Source organism: Bufo gargarizans, chromosome 11 (assembly GCF_014858855.1).
Source record: "Bufo gargarizans isolate SCDJY-AF-19 chromosome 11, ASM1485885v1, whole genome shotgun sequence".
NCBI lineage: Eukaryota > Metazoa > Chordata > Amphibia > Anura > Bufonidae > Bufo > Bufo gargarizans.
In genome coordinates this window covers 58,118,355-58,135,763 of record NC_058090.1, presented here as the reverse complement: position 1 = coordinate 58,135,763, position 17,409 = coordinate 58,118,355, and the positions used below count along the sequence as shown (strand labels likewise).

Sequence of the window (17,409 nt, the reverse complement as noted above, 5' to 3'; positions counted from 1 at the left end):
TACGGTCACAGTGTAAACAGTGTGTAGGAGATACGGTCACAGTGTAAGCAGTGTGTAGGAGATACGGTCACGGTGTAAGCAGTGTGTAGGTGATACGGTCACAGTGTAAGCAGTGTTTAGGAGATACGGTCACAGTGTAAGCAGTGTTTAGGAGATACGGTCACAGTGTAAGCAGTGTTTAGGTGATACGGTCACAGTGTAAGCAGTGTTTAGGAGATACAGTCACAGTGTAAGCAGTGTGTAGGTGATACGGTGACAGTGTAAGCAGTGTTTAGGAGATACGGTCACAGTGTAAGCAGTGTTTAGGAGATACGGTCACAGTGTAAGCAGTGTGTAGGTGATACGGTCACAGTGTAAGCAGTGTTTAGGTGATACGGTCACAGTGTAAGCAGTGTTTAGGAGATACGGTCACAGTGTAAGCAGTGTGTAGGAGATACGGTCACAGTGTAAGCAGTGTTTAGGAGATACGGTCACAGTATACGCAGTGTTTAGGTGATACGGTCACAGTGTAAGCAGTGTTTAGGTGATACAGTCACAGTGTAAGCAGTGTGTAGAAGATACGGTCACAGTGTAAGCAGTGTTTAGGAGATACAGTCACAGTGTAAGCAGTGTGTAGAAGATACAGTCACAGTGTAAGCAGTGTTTAGGAGATACGGTCGTTTAATTCTCCATCGTCACAGTATTTATGGTTACCTCATCAGTATTACAGTCACTCACATTGGTTGAATTGGCACATGGATACACATGTGAGCAGTAACGCCACGTCAAGGCTTCAACCTTTGTTACTGACCATTCACACACACCATACTTTTCCTTCATACGCATTTGGTATTCTAGTTGTTTTGGACTACACCTCCATAGTGCTTTGCCAGCATGATGGGAGATGTAATTCACAGCATCTGGAGGGCCTATGGTTGCCGACCTCTGAACTAGCGGTGATCACAGTACACAATGCTGAAGTAGCTGTGCAAACAGGAGCAGCTTGTCACCTGTCAGATGCCCCTTCAATGCTCCAGCCAGGGCGCGGGCCTCAAACATGGGCTTCTTCATTCCACTTCAGGTACTTCGTGTTCCATAGGAGAACATGCTTGTCAGAGTTGTGACAAAAAAATAAAAATGGTTAGAGTAAATGGCTTTACAGACGCAGTGCATGCAGACGTACAGTCCACATATAAACAGCAGACAGACAGATTGTGGGAGACACACCGTATTAAATATAAGAATTGGGAGAACTGCACATAGACAATGCACAAAGAGACGGAGATTACAGAATTCAGTGAGCGACGGATTTGGTTGCAGATGTGGGGCAGGCCCTCTGGCTGGGGGGCAGTTTCTCATCCTCCTCTAAGTGACTATATGGCTTGTTGTGCCTTTTCATAGGTAAATGCATTGATATCCAATTATTTTAGTCAAGATGAATGTTCATTCCCTTTAAGAGCCATGCTCGACTATAGTTACAATTTTGTATGTCTTGAGAAGGCCAAAGTAAGGTCACACAAAGGTTTCTGCTCTTTAGTGTTATTCTTCTCATGAATGTACCAGTCTGAGAAGAGGCCTTCTTATCTATTTTTAAATTTATGACGGAAGATAAAGATAAGCTCTATGCAGCTGGTGATAATTACCTATACAATTAGGCATTTATCAATGAAGCAAATATATAATATGTATGTATTCATTTAATGAGCCTTAGTCCTTAGCATAAGACAATCAGTAGGATATATATATTATATTATACTGTTATATGTTATGAAGACAACATGTATCCAGTATATTATATATATTTCTCATTAGGAGAATATTTGTATCTTAGGCTACTTTCACACTAGCGTTCTGCTGTCCGCTCGTGAGCTCCGTTTGAAGGAGCTCACGAGCGGAGCAGAACGCTTCCGTCCAGCCCTGATGCAGTCTGAATGGATGCGGATCCGCTCAGACTGCATCAGTCTGGCGGCGTTCAGCCTCCGCTCCGCTCGCATCCGCACGGCCAGGCGGACAGCTGAAGGCTGCTTGCAGCGTTCAGCTGTCCGCCTGGCCGTGCGGAGGCGTGCGGATCCGTCCAGACTTACAATGTAAGTCAATGGGAACGGATCAGCTTGAAGATGACACCATATGGCTCAATCTTCAAGCGGATCCGTCCCCCATTGACTTTACATTGAAAGTCTGAACAGATCCGCTCAGGCTACTTTCGCACTTAGAAATTTTTCTAAGTTATTAATGCAGACGGATCCGTACTGAACGGAGCCTCCGTCTGCATTAATATGATCGGATCCGTTCAGAACGGATCCGATCAAGCGCAAGAGTGAAAGTAGCCTAAAAGAGTGTCTGAAGATGTGTGTTTTGTAACAATTATTCACCTCTTTGGTATGAGAGGAGGTACTGATATCCCTGAGTAAACAAAGCCATTGAAGTTATTTACGATACACAAATAAACAGTGTGAGAAACATTCAGAGAGACGCCTAGAGGTCTGTCTCTAATTGCTACAAGTGTCAAATCTAATCCCTATAGCCTTGAATTAAAGCTTTTAAGGTCAAAATGTATATTATACCTTTATTCAGACTTACAGAAGTTAACCCTTTATACTATGATGCAAATAGCTTACACAGCAGTGCCACCTAGGTATGAGTAGGTGACATTACAACAGTAGCAAAAGTGCATTCTGGGTAAGGTTATGATGTCATTTCTTATCAATAGTCACGCCTATCCGATTATGATTGGAAACTTCCAAACTAGGAAGGTGTGTCTAACTGATAAGTTTGTGTTCATAAACCATACACAGGGGGGAGAAAAGGGGAGAGAGACAGACACACGAGAAAGAGGAGAGGAGAGAGGAGAAGTTGAGCTCTCTAGAGGGGTCTATCAGGATGAAAGCCATGGTGAGATGTGCTATGATGGACCACCCAGCTTTCCTAGGAGCAGAAGTGAGATTTCTACTAAGACTTGGTAAGAGACACAGAAATTATATTTCATTTTATTAAGACTAATTTGATAGTGTGGGTGAAATTATACCATCTAGATTGGCGAATAAATACATTAATTAATTGATCATCTCCATATTGAGATGTAGTTTTAGGATATTGTGAGACTTCATTCTACCTGCAGAAGAATCAAGACTCATAATCTCGCAAAGCATTAAATAATTGCTTAGATATATATATATTGATAGAACATTCTTCGCCAAGCTAAGTGATGGATTCCCACAGGAAAGACTTATTTCAAGTCCTTCCCCTTTAAGGTATGGTCTAGCAAAGATCCTATATCCCTGTCATTTGTCTTAATAGTCTTACCAAAGTCATATGTGTGAAAATAGTCCAGGATGGGGCGGAAGGATACAGTTATCTCTTCTAAGCTATATCCTTGAATGGATTTGCCCATGCCTGAAGTCATGTGATGTGTAGTTGGTTAGAGGGGGGTGGAATGTATTTAGCATTCCATATTGATGTCTAGGATTAGACATGCCCGTCCTGATATCATGAGGCTTTCTCTGAACAGAAGTAAAGTATATAACTTATGTTCCTATTTGATATCCTAACCTAATAATAGCTTAGTTATAATGTGACAAGTTATTTCCACTCACATGTATTGTTAAGCTTGTAATGCTTTATATCAATGCTATATATATTCATTTGCATGTATCATTGTGTTTATTTACTTATATATGTTTGTAACCTTGTAACCAATAAATTTTTTATAAAACCTGTGTATTATTGTATAATGTAGAACTACATGTTTATCATTAACGTCATCTCACGTCAAAAAGAACTTATTTATCTGAGGAAATAGTCGGCCTCAGATGTGAATTGTATCAATTAGGTTGTCTACGATTCACCAGGTCATGATTTTAAGAATTTATGACAAATTTTATAAAAAAATTTTTTATGGTTAATAATTTTTATGACCATAATTAATAATTCTTAATTGAATTATTACAACCCGACAGGCTGCAGTGTCGTAGCAAAAAGCATGCAATGGCATATGAGATCTAGAAAAAAAATATTTTTTTGTGAAACTAGGGTTGTACACATCTAACACACAGGCCACACGTACTGCACAGCTCCCCACCTAACGCACAGCCCCCAAATATAATACACTGCCCCCCATCTAATACACTGCCCATCTAATACACTTCCCCCCAACATTTAACGCACAGTCTCCCCCCATCTAATGCACAGGCCACACCAATATATTTCACAGACCCCCCCAATCTACTCCACAGACCACCCCAAAATATAACACAGACACTGCGCATTCACCCCCAATATACTGCGCAGACACCAATATACTGCAGATACCCCAATATACTGCGCAGACAGCACCCCATATACTGCGCAGACACCCCTCCCATATACTGCGCAGACACCCCAATATAATGCGCAGACAGCCCCCATATACTGCGCAGACAGCCCCAAAATATACTGTGCAGACACCGCCAATATACTGCGCAGACCCCTCCCACACAGTGCGCAGACCCCCCCAATATAATACGGAGACAGCCCACCATATACTGTGCGCAGACAGCCCCCCATATACTGTGCGCAGACAGCCCCCCATATACTGTTCGCAGACAGCCCCCCATATACTGTGCGCAGACCCCACATGTCTGAGTGTTGGGAGCAGGGAGAGACTGACCTGATAGAACAGTCAGGATGCTCCAGATGATCAGACACCGCGCGTGCGCAGTGAGTGGTAGAGAGATTTAACAGAACAAAAGGCCATCTGATCTCCCTACACCCACACTGCGCAGGTGCAGTGATTGGATGGATGTTCTGAAGTTGGCCGCGCTTGCGCACTGGCCCGTCATTTTCCCTACCCTCGTCACTTTCGGTCGCACCAGACATGACGTGAGTAGGTGTGCCGCCGCGCAGGTGCACAACGAGTAGGGAAATTTCACAGAGGAGTGCGCATGCGCCTGGAGCCTCGCCAGCGGTTAGGGTAGGGAAAAATTATGGGCCAGTGCGCAGGCGCGGTGATCGGATGTTCTCAGCTGGAACCAGGAGCCTCACAAGCGTTTAGGGAAGGGAAAAATTAAGCACGGGCAAGTGCTTTTTCCCTACCCTAACCGCTGGTGAGGCTCCCAGCGCATGCGCATTGTCCAACTGAGAACATCCGATCACCGCGCCTGCGCACTAGCCTATAATTTTTCCCTACCCTAACAGCTGGCGAGGCTCATACGCACTCTGATGTTATTACCTAGTCAGCTAAAGGACCTTCGGTGACGTCATGCCCATGTGACCAGGCTTCTGTGGGAGGAGCTCTTCTGCAGATTCTGCGGCGGCGATGGACGCTGGGTCCTGGGAAATCATCAACAGGAGGTGAGCTACAGCTGCAATGCTCTGCATGGACTTTGTTTACAATGGGATGCAATAAGCTGCAGAGATTGGGCACTCTGGTGCAATATTCTGTATGGACTGTGGGGAAATTTTGATGTAGTGCTCAGCACGGACTGTGGGTGCACTGGGCTGGACTACTCTGTAGAGACTGGGCTCCCTGATGCGATCAGGAGCAATACTCTGCATGGACTGTGGGTACTTGGGATGCAGAGACTGGGTACTCTAGGTGCAATGCTCTGCATGGACTGTGGGTGCCTTGGGATGCAGAGACCTGGGACTCTAGGTGCAATATTCTGCATGGACTGTGGGTGCCTTGGGATGCAGAGTTTGGGGACTCTAGGTGCATTGCTCTGCATGGACTGTGGGTGCCTTTAGATGCAGAGACTGGGGACTCTAGGTGCAATGCTCTGCATGGACTGTGGGTGCATGTTGATGAAATGCTCTGCATGGACTGTGGATTCTTTTTCAAAGTGGTCTGCAGAACTAGAATATTGCACAAGGGCCGGACTACGTGGTGATCTTGGTCCACCCAAGGGTCGCAGTGTAGCGGGCTACCATGGAAAGTGTGCTGCAACTGCAGAGTCCCCTCCACAAATGTTCTATATACAGTCCTGATCAAAAGTTTAAGACCACTTGAAAAATGGCAAAAAATCATATTTTACATTGTTAGATCTTAAAGGGCTTCTGTCACCCCACTAAACCTTTTTTTTTTTTTTTGCTTACTTATAATCCCTACACTGCGATTTATGGCTACATAATCTAATTAATCATTTTGGTCCTGTAGATTTTGTTTAAAACATGCTTTTAAAATATGCAAATTACCTTGCTACCAGCAAGTAGGGCGGCTACTTGCTGGTAGCAGCCGCATCCTCCGATCGTAAAGACGCCATCGGGTGTAGATGTGACGTCATCTGCGCAGGCGCATTGAGGATGGAGCGGCCGCCTCTCAGTGCGCCTGCGCCGATTGAAGACAGGTACAGGCCGCGGCGCAGGCGCCAGATTTTGAATGCAAACAGGCAGGGCCAGCAGAGAATCGATTCCGTTCCCTGGCCCTGTCAATCACAATGTGGAGGGGGCGTCTTTAGGATCGGAGGATGCGGCTGCTACCAGCAAGTAGCCGCCCTACTTGCTGGTAGCAAGGTAATTTGCATATTTTAAAAGCATGTTTTAAACAAAATCTACAGGACCAAAATGATTAATTAGATTATGTATGCAGAAATCGCAGTGTAGGGATTATAAGTAAGCAAAAAAAAAAAAAGTTTAATTGAAAATAACGATTAAACTGAAACAGGCTGTTTTTCAGCTGATCCTAATTTTAGGACCACATGCCTTTTAAAAGGCCAAATCTGTGCAAAGATGTTTTAAGTCATTGACATTTTCTGTCAGGTAGTCACACGTTGTGATGGCAAAGGCAAAAAACTCTCCCTTTTTTTAACATGGTCGGGTTGTTGAACTGCATAAGCAGGGTCTCTCACAGCGCGCCATCGCTGCTGAGGTGGGACGCAGTAAGACAGTCATTTGGAATTTCTTAAATGATCCTGAGGGTTATGGAACAAAAAAGTCAAGTGGAAGACCCCAAAAATTTTAATCCGCACTGAGCTGGAGGATCCAATTGGCTGTCCGTCAAGACACTGGGCGATCCTCGACCCAAATTAAGGCCCTTACTGGTGCTGACTGCAGCCCCATAACCATCAGACGGCATCTGAGACTGAAGGGCTTCAAAAACTTCTTCAAAGACCTCATCTCCTTGAACGCCACAGAACTGCTCGTTTTGACTTTGCAAGAGAGCACCAAACTTGGGACATTCAAAGGTGGAAGAAAGTTTTATTCTCTGATGAGAAAAAATGTAACCTTGATGGTCCTGATGGTTTCCAACGTTACTGCCATGACAAGCAGATCCCACCTGAGATGTTTTCTATGCGCCACAGTGGAGGGGGCGCCATAATGGTCTGGGGTGCTTTTTCCTTCAGTGGAGCAATGGAGCTTCAGGAAGTGCAGGGGCGTCAAACGGCCGCTGGCTATGTCCAGATGTTGCAGAGAGCATTGCTCATGACTGAGGCCCCTCGTCGGTGTGGCAACGACTGGGTTTTTCAACAGGACAACCCTACAGTACACAATGCCCGCAGGACAAGGGACTTCTTCCAGGAGAATAACATCACTCCTTTGGCCCATCCTGCGTGTTCCCCTGATCTAAATCCAATTGAGAACCTTTGGGGATGGATGGCAAGGGAAGTTTACAAAAATGGACAACAGTTCCAGACAGTAGATGACTTTCGTGCGGCCGTCTTCACCACTTGGAGAAATGTTCCCACTCACCTCATGGAAACGCTTGCATCAAGCATGTTGAAACAAATTTTGGAAGTGATAAACAAAAACGGCGGAGATACTCATTACTGAGTTCATGTTTGGAAGTTGGATTTCTGTTTTGGGGGGGTTCGTTTTTTTTTTTGGAGGTGTTGTCCTAAACTTTTGATCAGCTGAAAAACAGCCTGTTTCAGTTTATTTATTGTTTTCATTAAATTGAATGCTCAAAAAATGTTTTCTCACTCCCATTTCTTCTTGTTGCATGTTGAAGCTCTACTTGGAACCTTGTTAAGATCCAGCCATGCGAAATATGATTTTTTGCCATTTTTCAAGTGGTCTTAAACTTTTGATCAGGACTGTAGTACAGCAGTGTCACTGAACTAAGATGGTCATGTAGCCGAACCCTGAAATGTCAACACCTTGCATCCAGAGTCGTCCAGACCAGACAGCAGTTGAGGCATCACTTCAATTATGTGCATTATGTGGGAATTCAATATTGTTGGACTATTCTCAGGATAGGTCACCACTATCAAATCGAGGTGTTGCAGCTGGGATGCAGGGACTGTGGGCGCACTGGGATGCAGGGACTGTGGGCGCACTGGGATGCAGGGACTGTGGGCGCACTGGGATGCAGGGAGAGGGACTGTGGGGCACTGGGATGCAGGGACTGTGGGCGCACTGGGATGCAGGTTCCCAGTTTATCATGGTGCAGTCATGTTAATCTGCCGGCACAGTGGGGAATCGTCTGTAGAGGGACTGTCCCTCACAGACGGAGAATTCATTCACATGAATGAATCTATTCGCTTGTCCCTAGATTATTTGTACATCTGCTTATATTTTGGGGTACATGTAACTTATTTATTTTCAGTCACTTTCTGGGGGGAGTTGAAAAAAAAAAAAACATTTTAAAAAAATGGCATTTCACTATTCTCTATTCACTTTGTAGTAAACATGTCACTTTTATTATACAGTTAGGTCAAGACAGAGGCGGCTCTTCCATTAGGCCACTTAGGCCGCCGCCTAAGGCCTCGCTCTGGCTCCCACCCGACACCGCCGCAAGTACAATTATTGGCTTCTGCGGCCGCTCTGAGGCCCTCTCTGCCTCTTTAAGAGAGCAGTAGCTGCTGGGGCTCGGAGCGTGCCGCCGCACAGGCACATCTTCTGGATGTTGCCAGCCTCGCCCACAAAGCGCTGCGCAGCCACATAGGGGAAAAGAAGGAGCCAGGGCCCTCACCTCAGTCCGTGTCTGGCTGCCGCCCACAGACAGACAGTGGTGCCCGAACACCAAGGTGTGTGTGTGTCTCACTGCTGCTGCCCTGCCCAGTGCCCACTCCTGGTCGGACCACAGCAGTGGCCAGCAGTCAAAAACAGCGCAGCAGGCAGGCAGCCTGTTGCCTGCTGGCTGTGTGACTTTCCCCCCCCCACCCGTTGCCTGCTGGCTACTATGAACCTTAGTGCCTGCTGCTGCCGGCGGCGGGCTGGAGTCATGACTCAGAGTCATGATGATAATAACTTACTGGTCCCAGTCTCTGTGCCATCATAGAGGGGGTCGGGGGAGAAATGTACCGTGGTGGGGGGTGGGAGAAGATGTGTTGCTGCCAGGCCCATGGAGGGGAAGAAATGTGCCATTGGGGGGGAGTAATGTGACATTAAGGCCGGGGGGCACTATTTTTTTCTTACTGGCACATTATTAGGTGACACTATAGGGGCACTTCTTGCCGGTACATTATTGGTGGGCACTATAGGGGCATCTACTGAGGCCACAAAGAAGGGGTATGTTATATGGAGGGCTCTGTACAGTGGCATTTTATACTGGGACACATTATGGGGGGTACTATGGGGAAGGGGGGAGAGGAATACTATGGGGTCATCTATGGGGGCACTAAGAAAGGGTATTTTATGCTTGCAAATTATAGGGGACACTGAGGGCATCTACTGGGGCACTATATAGGGGCATTTTTTAGTGGTACATTATGGGGGCACTAGGAGGAAGGGAGGAGAGGAGCACTATGGGGCATTTACTGGGGGCGCTATATAGGGGTATTTTATACTGGCACATTATGGGGGCACTATGGGGACATTAGCTCAACTGGGGGCATTACAAGGGGGTATTTTTTGCACTGTCTATTATAAGGAGAATTATTACTACTGGGGGGGGCATTATGGTGGGCTTTATTACTCCCCCATGGTATGACCCCCTAGTAGCAGCACCAGCCTCTCCCTGCTCTGCTATCCCTCTGCCCCTTCTCCAAATCCTTATTATGAAATCTTTCTCATTAGGATAAAACACAACATCAGCTCCACCTAGCCCCCGACCAAGTTTGGAAGTGGCGTCCGAGATCCCCAAGGGTCAAGTAATTGTAAGTTTTAATGTGAAATATGTTTGTTTATACACATATAGCCTACACTGTGCCCCACAATATACAGTATACCGCTACACTGTGCCCCACAATATACAGTATACCGCTACACTGTGCCCCACAATATACAGTATACCGCTACACTCTGCCCCACAATATACAGTATACTGCTACACTCTGCCCCACAATATACAGTATACCGCTACACTCTGCCCCACAATATACAGTATACCGCTACACTCTGCCCCACAATATACAGTATACCGCTACACTCTGCCCCACAATATACAGTATACCGCTACACTCTGCCCCACAATATACAGTATACCGCTACTCTGCCCCACAATATACAGAATACCTCTACACTGTGCCCCACAATATACAGTATACCGCTACACTGTGCCCCACAATATACCGCTACACTGTGCCCCAGTCTGTTCTATAAGCACCACATTGTTTTCTGTCCGCGAACACAAAACAATCTGGAAGTGCCCCTCCATGTGGCATCATGTATGTGGGCAGTCATTTTTAGAAATTATGACAAGTGCCTTTTTTTTTTTTTATAACTTAAAGGGCTTCTGTCACCCCATTAAACCGTTTTTTTTTTTTCTTTACTAATAATCCCTACACTGCGATCTCATCATACATAAGCTAATTAATGATTTTCGTTCAGTAGAATTTGTTAAAAATCGATTTTTGAAATATGTAAATTACCTTGCTACCAGCAAGTAGGGCGGCTACTTGCTGGTAGCAGCCGCATCCTCCGATGGTAATGACGCCCCCTCTGCTTGTTGATTGACAGGGCCAGCGGACGGGATCTTTCTCTGCTGGCCCTGCCTGTTTTGATTCAATATCTGGCGCCTGCGCCGCAGCCGTACCTCTCTTCAATCTGCGCAGGCGCACTGAGAGGCGGACCACTCACTCGGCCGCTCGCTCCTCAATGCGCCTGCGCCGATGACGTCACATCTACACCCGGCGCAGGCGCATTGAGGAGCGAGCGGCCGAGTGAGTGGCCGCCTCTCAGTGCGCCTGCGCAGATTGAAGAGAGGTACGGCTGCGGCGCAGGCGCCAGATATTGAATCAAAACAGGCAGGGCCAGCAGAGAAAGGGCCAGCGGACGGGATCTGTCAATCAACAAGCAGAGGGGGCGTCATTACCATCGGAGGATGCGGCTGCTACCAGCAAGTAGCCACCCTACTTGCTGGTAGCAAGGTAATTTACATATTTCAAAAATCGATTTTTAACAAATTCTACTGAACGAAAATCATTAATTAGCTTATGTATGATGAGATCGCAGTGTAGGGATTATTAGTAAAGAAAAAGAAAAAAAAACGGTTTAATGGGGTGACAGAAGCCCCTACCCTTCAAAATGTCTGTTCACATCCCTGCCCTGTACTATGTGCTGCATGAAGCTGCTTAATCCTAACTGTGTATACCCTGTACTGTGATGTCACTCACTATGCATGTTAACCCTATGCTGTTAGTCACAGTACAGGTTTAATATGCACAGTGATGTCACATACAGTACAGCCAGGGTTAATCTTTATTATCGCTTGCATATCTTGTGTTCGTGGGGGCCTCATGTTCGAGTTTCGCCAAAAGCCTCACAAAGTCTAGAGCCGCCTCTGGGTCTAGAAATAATAATTACTGCTCTTTAATCTTTTTCAAGGGACTAAAAGCAATTGGACAATTATCTCAAAAGCTATTTCATGGGATATTCCCTTGTAATCCATCATCCAGGTAAAAGGTCTGGAGTTGATTCCAGGTGTGGGATTTGCATTTGGAAGCTGTCGCTGTGAACCCACAACATGCGGTCAAAGGAGCTCTCAATGGAAGTGAAGCAGGAAATCATTGGCCTGAAAAAAAAGAAGAAATCCATCAGAGAAATATCGGAAATGTTAGGAGTGGCCAAATCAACAGTTTCGTACATTCTAGTAAAAAAAGAGCGCACTGGCGAGCTTGAGAACTCAAAAAGGCCTGGACGTCCACGAAAGACCACACTGGTGGATGATCACAGAATCCTTTCCATGTTGGAGAAAAACCCCTTCACAACATCCACCCAAGTGAAGTACAATCTCCAGGAAGTAGGTGCATCAGTATCTAAGACTACCATAAAGAGAAGACTTCGTGAGAGCAAATACGGCAAGTAAGTATTTAAAGTGACTTCTTTTCTGCCATTAGATGACAAATATAAGAAAATATATTTAAGGAAAAACTGAAGATTATTAAAATAGTTTTTGTTTTCTTTCCTATTTTTCCTTTCTAGCTGTTGCTAAATCTATTGCCTGGGCCCACAGCATGACTTAAAAGGACTGGAGTACATTTTGGATTTTAGCTGATTATCTTTCTGTTGCAGGGTCTATGGCACCATACTGCCAGAACAGTGCCTAAACATTAGAAACTCCTTCAAAGTGACTATATATTTTTAAAGGGGTTGTCCGGGCTCTTAAAATTGATGATCTATCCTCACCATAGGTCATCAATATCAGATCGGCGGGGGTCCGACACCCTACACCTCTGCCGATCAGCTGTATGAAGAGATGGTGCGCACATGCCGTCTACTGTCTTGCTTCCTGTTTGCTGCTGCTTTGCCATAGACAGCAGAGGTGAGCAGGAAGGGAGACAGCACGTGCACACGCCGTCTCCTCGTACAGCTGATCGGCAGGGGTGCCGGGTGTCGAACCCCCGTCGATCTGATATTGATGACCTGTCCTGAGGATAGGTCATCAATATTAAAAGCCCAGACAGCCCCTTTAATGTTGACCCCCTAAGTTATTAATCTTGGGGAAATGTTAAGCTTGGATAAAAAAATAAAAAAATAAATGTGAAATGAAAAAAATATGCATGCTGTTTTTATATTTTAGGCTACTTTCACACTAGCGTTCGGGCGGATCCGTTCTGAACGGATCCGCTCATATTAATGCAGACGGAGGCTCCGTTCAGTACGGATCCGTCTGCATTAATAACTTTAAAAAAATTCGCAAGTGCGAAAGTAGCCTGCGCGGATCCGTTCAGACTTTCAATGTAAAGTCAATGGGGGACGGATCCGCTTGAAGATTGAGCCACATTGTGGCATCTTCAAACGGATCCGTCCCCATTGACTTACATTGAAAGTCTGGACGGATCCGCACGGATCCGCACGCCTCCGAACGGCCAGGCGGACACCCGAACGCTGCAAGCAGCGTTCAGCTGTCCGCCTGTCCGTGCGGAGGCGAGCGGAGCGGAGGCTGAACGCCGCCAGACTGATGCAGTCTGAGCGGATCCGCCTCCATTCAGACTGCATCAGGGCTGGACGGCTGCGTTCGGGTCCGCTCGTGAGCTCCTTCAAACGGAGCTCACGAACGGAAACCCGAACGCTAGTGTGAAAGTAGCCTTAATTATGCAAAAAAGTTACTACACTGAGCAAAAAATATAAACTCAACACTTTGCTCCCATTTTGCATGAGCTGAACTCAAAAGACCCATTACTCTCAAATATTGTTCACAAATCTGTCTAAATCTGTGTTAGTGAGCTCTTCTCCTTTGCCGAGATAATCCATCCCACCTCACAGGTGTGGCATATCAAGGTGCTGATTAGACAGCATGAATCTTGCACAGGTGTGCCTTAGACTGCCCACAATAGAAGACCACTCTGAAATATGCAGTTTGATCACAGAGCACAATGCCACAGATGTCGCAATGTTTGAGGGACCGTGCAATTGGCAACCTGACTGCAGGAAAGTCTACCAGAGCGGTTGCCTGTGCAATGAATGTTCATTTCTCTACCATAAGCCGAGACCAAAGGAGTTTCAGAGAATTTGGCAGTACATCCAACCGGCCTCACAACCGCAGACCACGTGTAACCACGCCAGCCCAGGACCTCCACATCCAGCATGTTCACCTTCATGATCGTCTGAGACTAGCCACCCGTACATCTGCAGCAACAATTGGTTTGCATGACCAAAGAATTTCTGCACAAACTGTCAGGGAAGCTTACCTGCATGCTCGTCGTCTTCATGGGGGTCTGGACCTGGCTGCAGTTCGTCGTCGTAACTGACTTGAGTGGATAAATGCTCACATTCGATGGCGTCTGGCACGTTGGAGAGGCGTTCTGTTCATGGATGAGTTCCGGTTTTCACTGTTTAGGGCAGATGGCAGACGGTGTGTGTGGCGTCGTGTGGGTGAGCGGTTTGCTGACGTCACCGTTGTGGATCGAGTGGCCCATGTTGGTGGTGGGGTTATGATATGGGCAGGTGTATGTTATGGACACCGAACACAGGTGCATTTAATTGATACTGTGACGGGATTCTGAGGCCCATTGTTGTGCCATTCATCCACGACCATCACCTCTTGATGCAGCATGATAATGCACGGCCCCATATTGCAAGGATCTGTACACGATTCCTGTAAGCTGAAAACATCCCAGTTCCTGCATGGCAAGCATACTCACCGGACATGTCACCCATTGAGCATGTTTGAGATGCTGTGGATCGGTGTATACGACAGCGTGTTCCAGTTCCTGCCAATATTCTGCAACTTTGCACAGTTATTGAAGAGAAGTGGACCAACATTACACAGGCCACAATCAACAACCTGATCAACTCTATGCCACGGAGATGTGGTGCACTGCGTGGGGAAAATGGTGGCCACACCAGATAATGAGGCAGTCTAAGGCACACATCTGTGCAATATTCATGCTGTCTAATCAGCACCTTGATATACCACACCTGTGAGGTGGGATGGATTATCTCGGCAAAGGAGAAGTGCTCACTAATGCGGATTTGTGAACAATATTTGAGAGTAATGGGTCTTTTGTGTATGTAGAAAATGTTTCAGATCTTTGAGTTCAGCTCATGCAAAATGGGAGCAAAACTGAAAGTGTCGAGTTTATATTTTTGCTCAGTGTAAGTATAGCTAAAATACCTTTTTAAAAATTATATTTTAAAAAAATTGTTAGAAAAAGGAAAAAAAGTATGTATATTTTACACATAAAGTCCACTATTGCTAAAACTAATATATATATTATTTTTTTGTATGTAGTCTGCTATACTGTTGCTAAAACTAATAACTATAGGTATAACTTTATTTTTTTTGACTATTTTAGGGGGAAAATATTCCGCTTATAGGGGATAACCAATAGATTGGTGGGAGCCCCACCAATCACGAGAACAGGGATCAGATGCCCGGAGAGCACTTTGGCTGGTCTCTGGGATCTTCACTGTGACCGTTGCTGTCTAATGTCACGGGGATCTGCAGTGTAACAGGGCGCCGGCAGATTGCAATGTACCCACTGCTTTTATACGGCGGATTACAGTTAACAACTTACCGCCCCTACCTATACAATGCAGCGGTAAGCAAGTGGTTAAGTGCGTGCTGTACTGTATTACTTATATTTTATTTCATTTAACAGATTATCTGGAAAATTTGAGCAGCCACAGAGCCAGGCAAAGTCCCTTGTTAAAGAAGAGGAGCAGGACCTCATGGAGGGGGAGTCCACTCCTGACCGTTATCAAAAGAACGCACAGAAAGCAGAGAGGGACAATGAAGACCTAGCAAGACCATCTTTGGTGGCCACACCACCCTCGCCAAGAGAGGGGACATCTTCAGCAGCAGCGCTAATCACCACTGTATCACCAGCCACTGCTCCTGCAACAACAGCTGCTGTCAGGGCGGCCACATATCCCAATCGCCCCACCGGCACATCTGCCACCTGTGGCCAGAATGAGGAAGCCCGCCAATTAATAGACAGGCAACTGCACAGGGAGGCTCTGTCCCTTATCCGGAGACTGAATGGAGATGATGAGTACGATTATTTTGGCTACGAGATTGCATCTTCCTGTCGCCAGATGCGTCCTGATAGACAAGAAGACTTCATGTCATACATTCATGCCGTGACTTCAGTCTTTCGCTCCAACCAGCCTCTGCCTGACATCGAAGATATGATTTGCCATGTTCAGTGGGTAGCAGGCCTAAGGCCAGCACCCCCTCCTTCCCTGTCTAGGCCAGAGGCCACATCTTCCACCACCCAAACTGACCCCATTTATTTTCTTGCCCCCTAAACACTCCTCCTCCACCCACTGTGTGTTTGCAATTTTGCAGCTTTTTTTATTCCATATATGCCTACTTCCTTCACCAGCAGTGAGCCAGTCACAATAGAAAACCAACCAATTGGCTCCACCACCACATCCAAGGATGTATCTCCTACTCCTTTTTTTCCACTCATATTGTTCTTTATTTTATTTTTTACTTTTGGTCCAAATTATGTATGGGTGATGACGAACTCTTGAAAATAGTTTGATATTTCGTATAGGTTTCTCAATAGTTTAGAAAGGCTGGTGGATATCTGTGGGTTAGGGGTGGGTGCCTATTTATGTACATTAAAATAATTTATTTTCTAAATAAAAAAAATATAGTGTTTTTTTTTTTTTTACATTGGTTTTGAATTTGTCCGCGGCTATGCAATACTTTTGTTATGCCCATTAAAATAAATCCAAAAACAAATACATAACCCTTGTCCACACGGTTGGTAGTATCGAATGGTATCATAAGAACATGGTTTGTAAGGCTGAAAAGACATTTGTCCATCCAGTTTGGCCTGTCATCCTGCAAGTTGATCCAGAGGAAGGCAAAAAACTCAGGTAGAAGCCAATTTTGTTAATTTTAGGGGGAAAAATTCCTTTTTGCGGTCTACAATACAGGCACGGGGCACCACACGCTCATGTGCATGAGCCTTATGTTAAAATGTAAAGCCTCATTCACACGTCAATGTTCGGTCAGTGATTGTGAGCCTAAAACAGGTCTGGAGCCTCCACAGATGTAAGGTATAAGGGAAAGTTCTGCTCCTGTTCTGTTTGTAGAGCCGCACCTGGTTATGGCTCAAAATCACTGATCTAACACTGATGTGTGAATGAGTCATAAGGCTCCTTTGTCAGGATTACCCCCTTCTAATTGCTATAAGACATGTCTGCAAACTGGCCTTTGATTAAGAATTTGAGCAATCTGCACTCACTGTGCAAGTGATTCTTCAACAAGATGATTTTATACCTCTGTATTCGGCCTCGTTCACGTGAGCGAGTTTTCCGTACAGGTGCAATACGTGAATTGAATGCATAATATCCGCAGTGAATCATGACCCATTCATTTCAATGGGTCTTTGTACATGTGCGTTGTTTTTCACGCATCATCTCTGAAAATCGCAGCATGTTCTATATTCTGCGTTTTTCATGCGGCCCTGGTCCCAAAGTGAATGGGGCTTCCGTGAAAAACGCATCACATCCGGATGCAAAGCGTTTTTCACTGATGGATGCTAGGAGTTGTTGTTTGTAATTCTAAAGTTTTTATTTCACGCCTGTGAAAAATGCATTAAATCTGAACCTCTGAACGCAATCGCAGACAAAACTCACTGCACTTGTGTTCATAACCAGGTTTATTTTTGTGTTATT

At 45.6% G+C, this 17,409-nt stretch overlaps 1 protein-coding gene across 3 annotated transcripts; it reads left to right on the top strand.

The window, feature by feature from the left end:
* The first annotated feature begins 5,262 nt into the window (after positions 1 to 5,262).
* On the top strand, positions 5,263 to 16,316 carry LOC122921851. Of its 3 annotated transcripts, XR_006387069.1 has the most exons (4): positions 9,930 to 9,989; positions 11,730 to 12,135; positions 12,256 to 12,400; positions 15,378 to 16,316. XR_006387069.1 is itself a non-coding variant. In XM_044272130.1 (3 exons), the coding sequence occupies exons 2-3, from the start codon at positions 11,798 to 11,800 to the stop codon at positions 16,024 to 16,026; spliced, it is 987 nt and encodes a 328-aa protein (XP_044128065.1). In that variant the 5' UTR covers positions 5,263 to 5,307; positions 11,730 to 11,797; the 3' UTR covers positions 16,027 to 16,316. The 3 variants fall into 3 exon arrangements, 2 of the variants coding, with proteins under 2 accessions (XP_044128065.1, XP_044128064.1); XM_044272130.1 differs by lacking the exons at positions 9,930 to 9,989; positions 12,256 to 12,400 and adding an exon at positions 5,263 to 5,307; XM_044272129.1 differs by lacking the exon at positions 12,256 to 12,400.
* Positions 16,317 to 17,409: the final 1,093 nt, after the last annotated feature.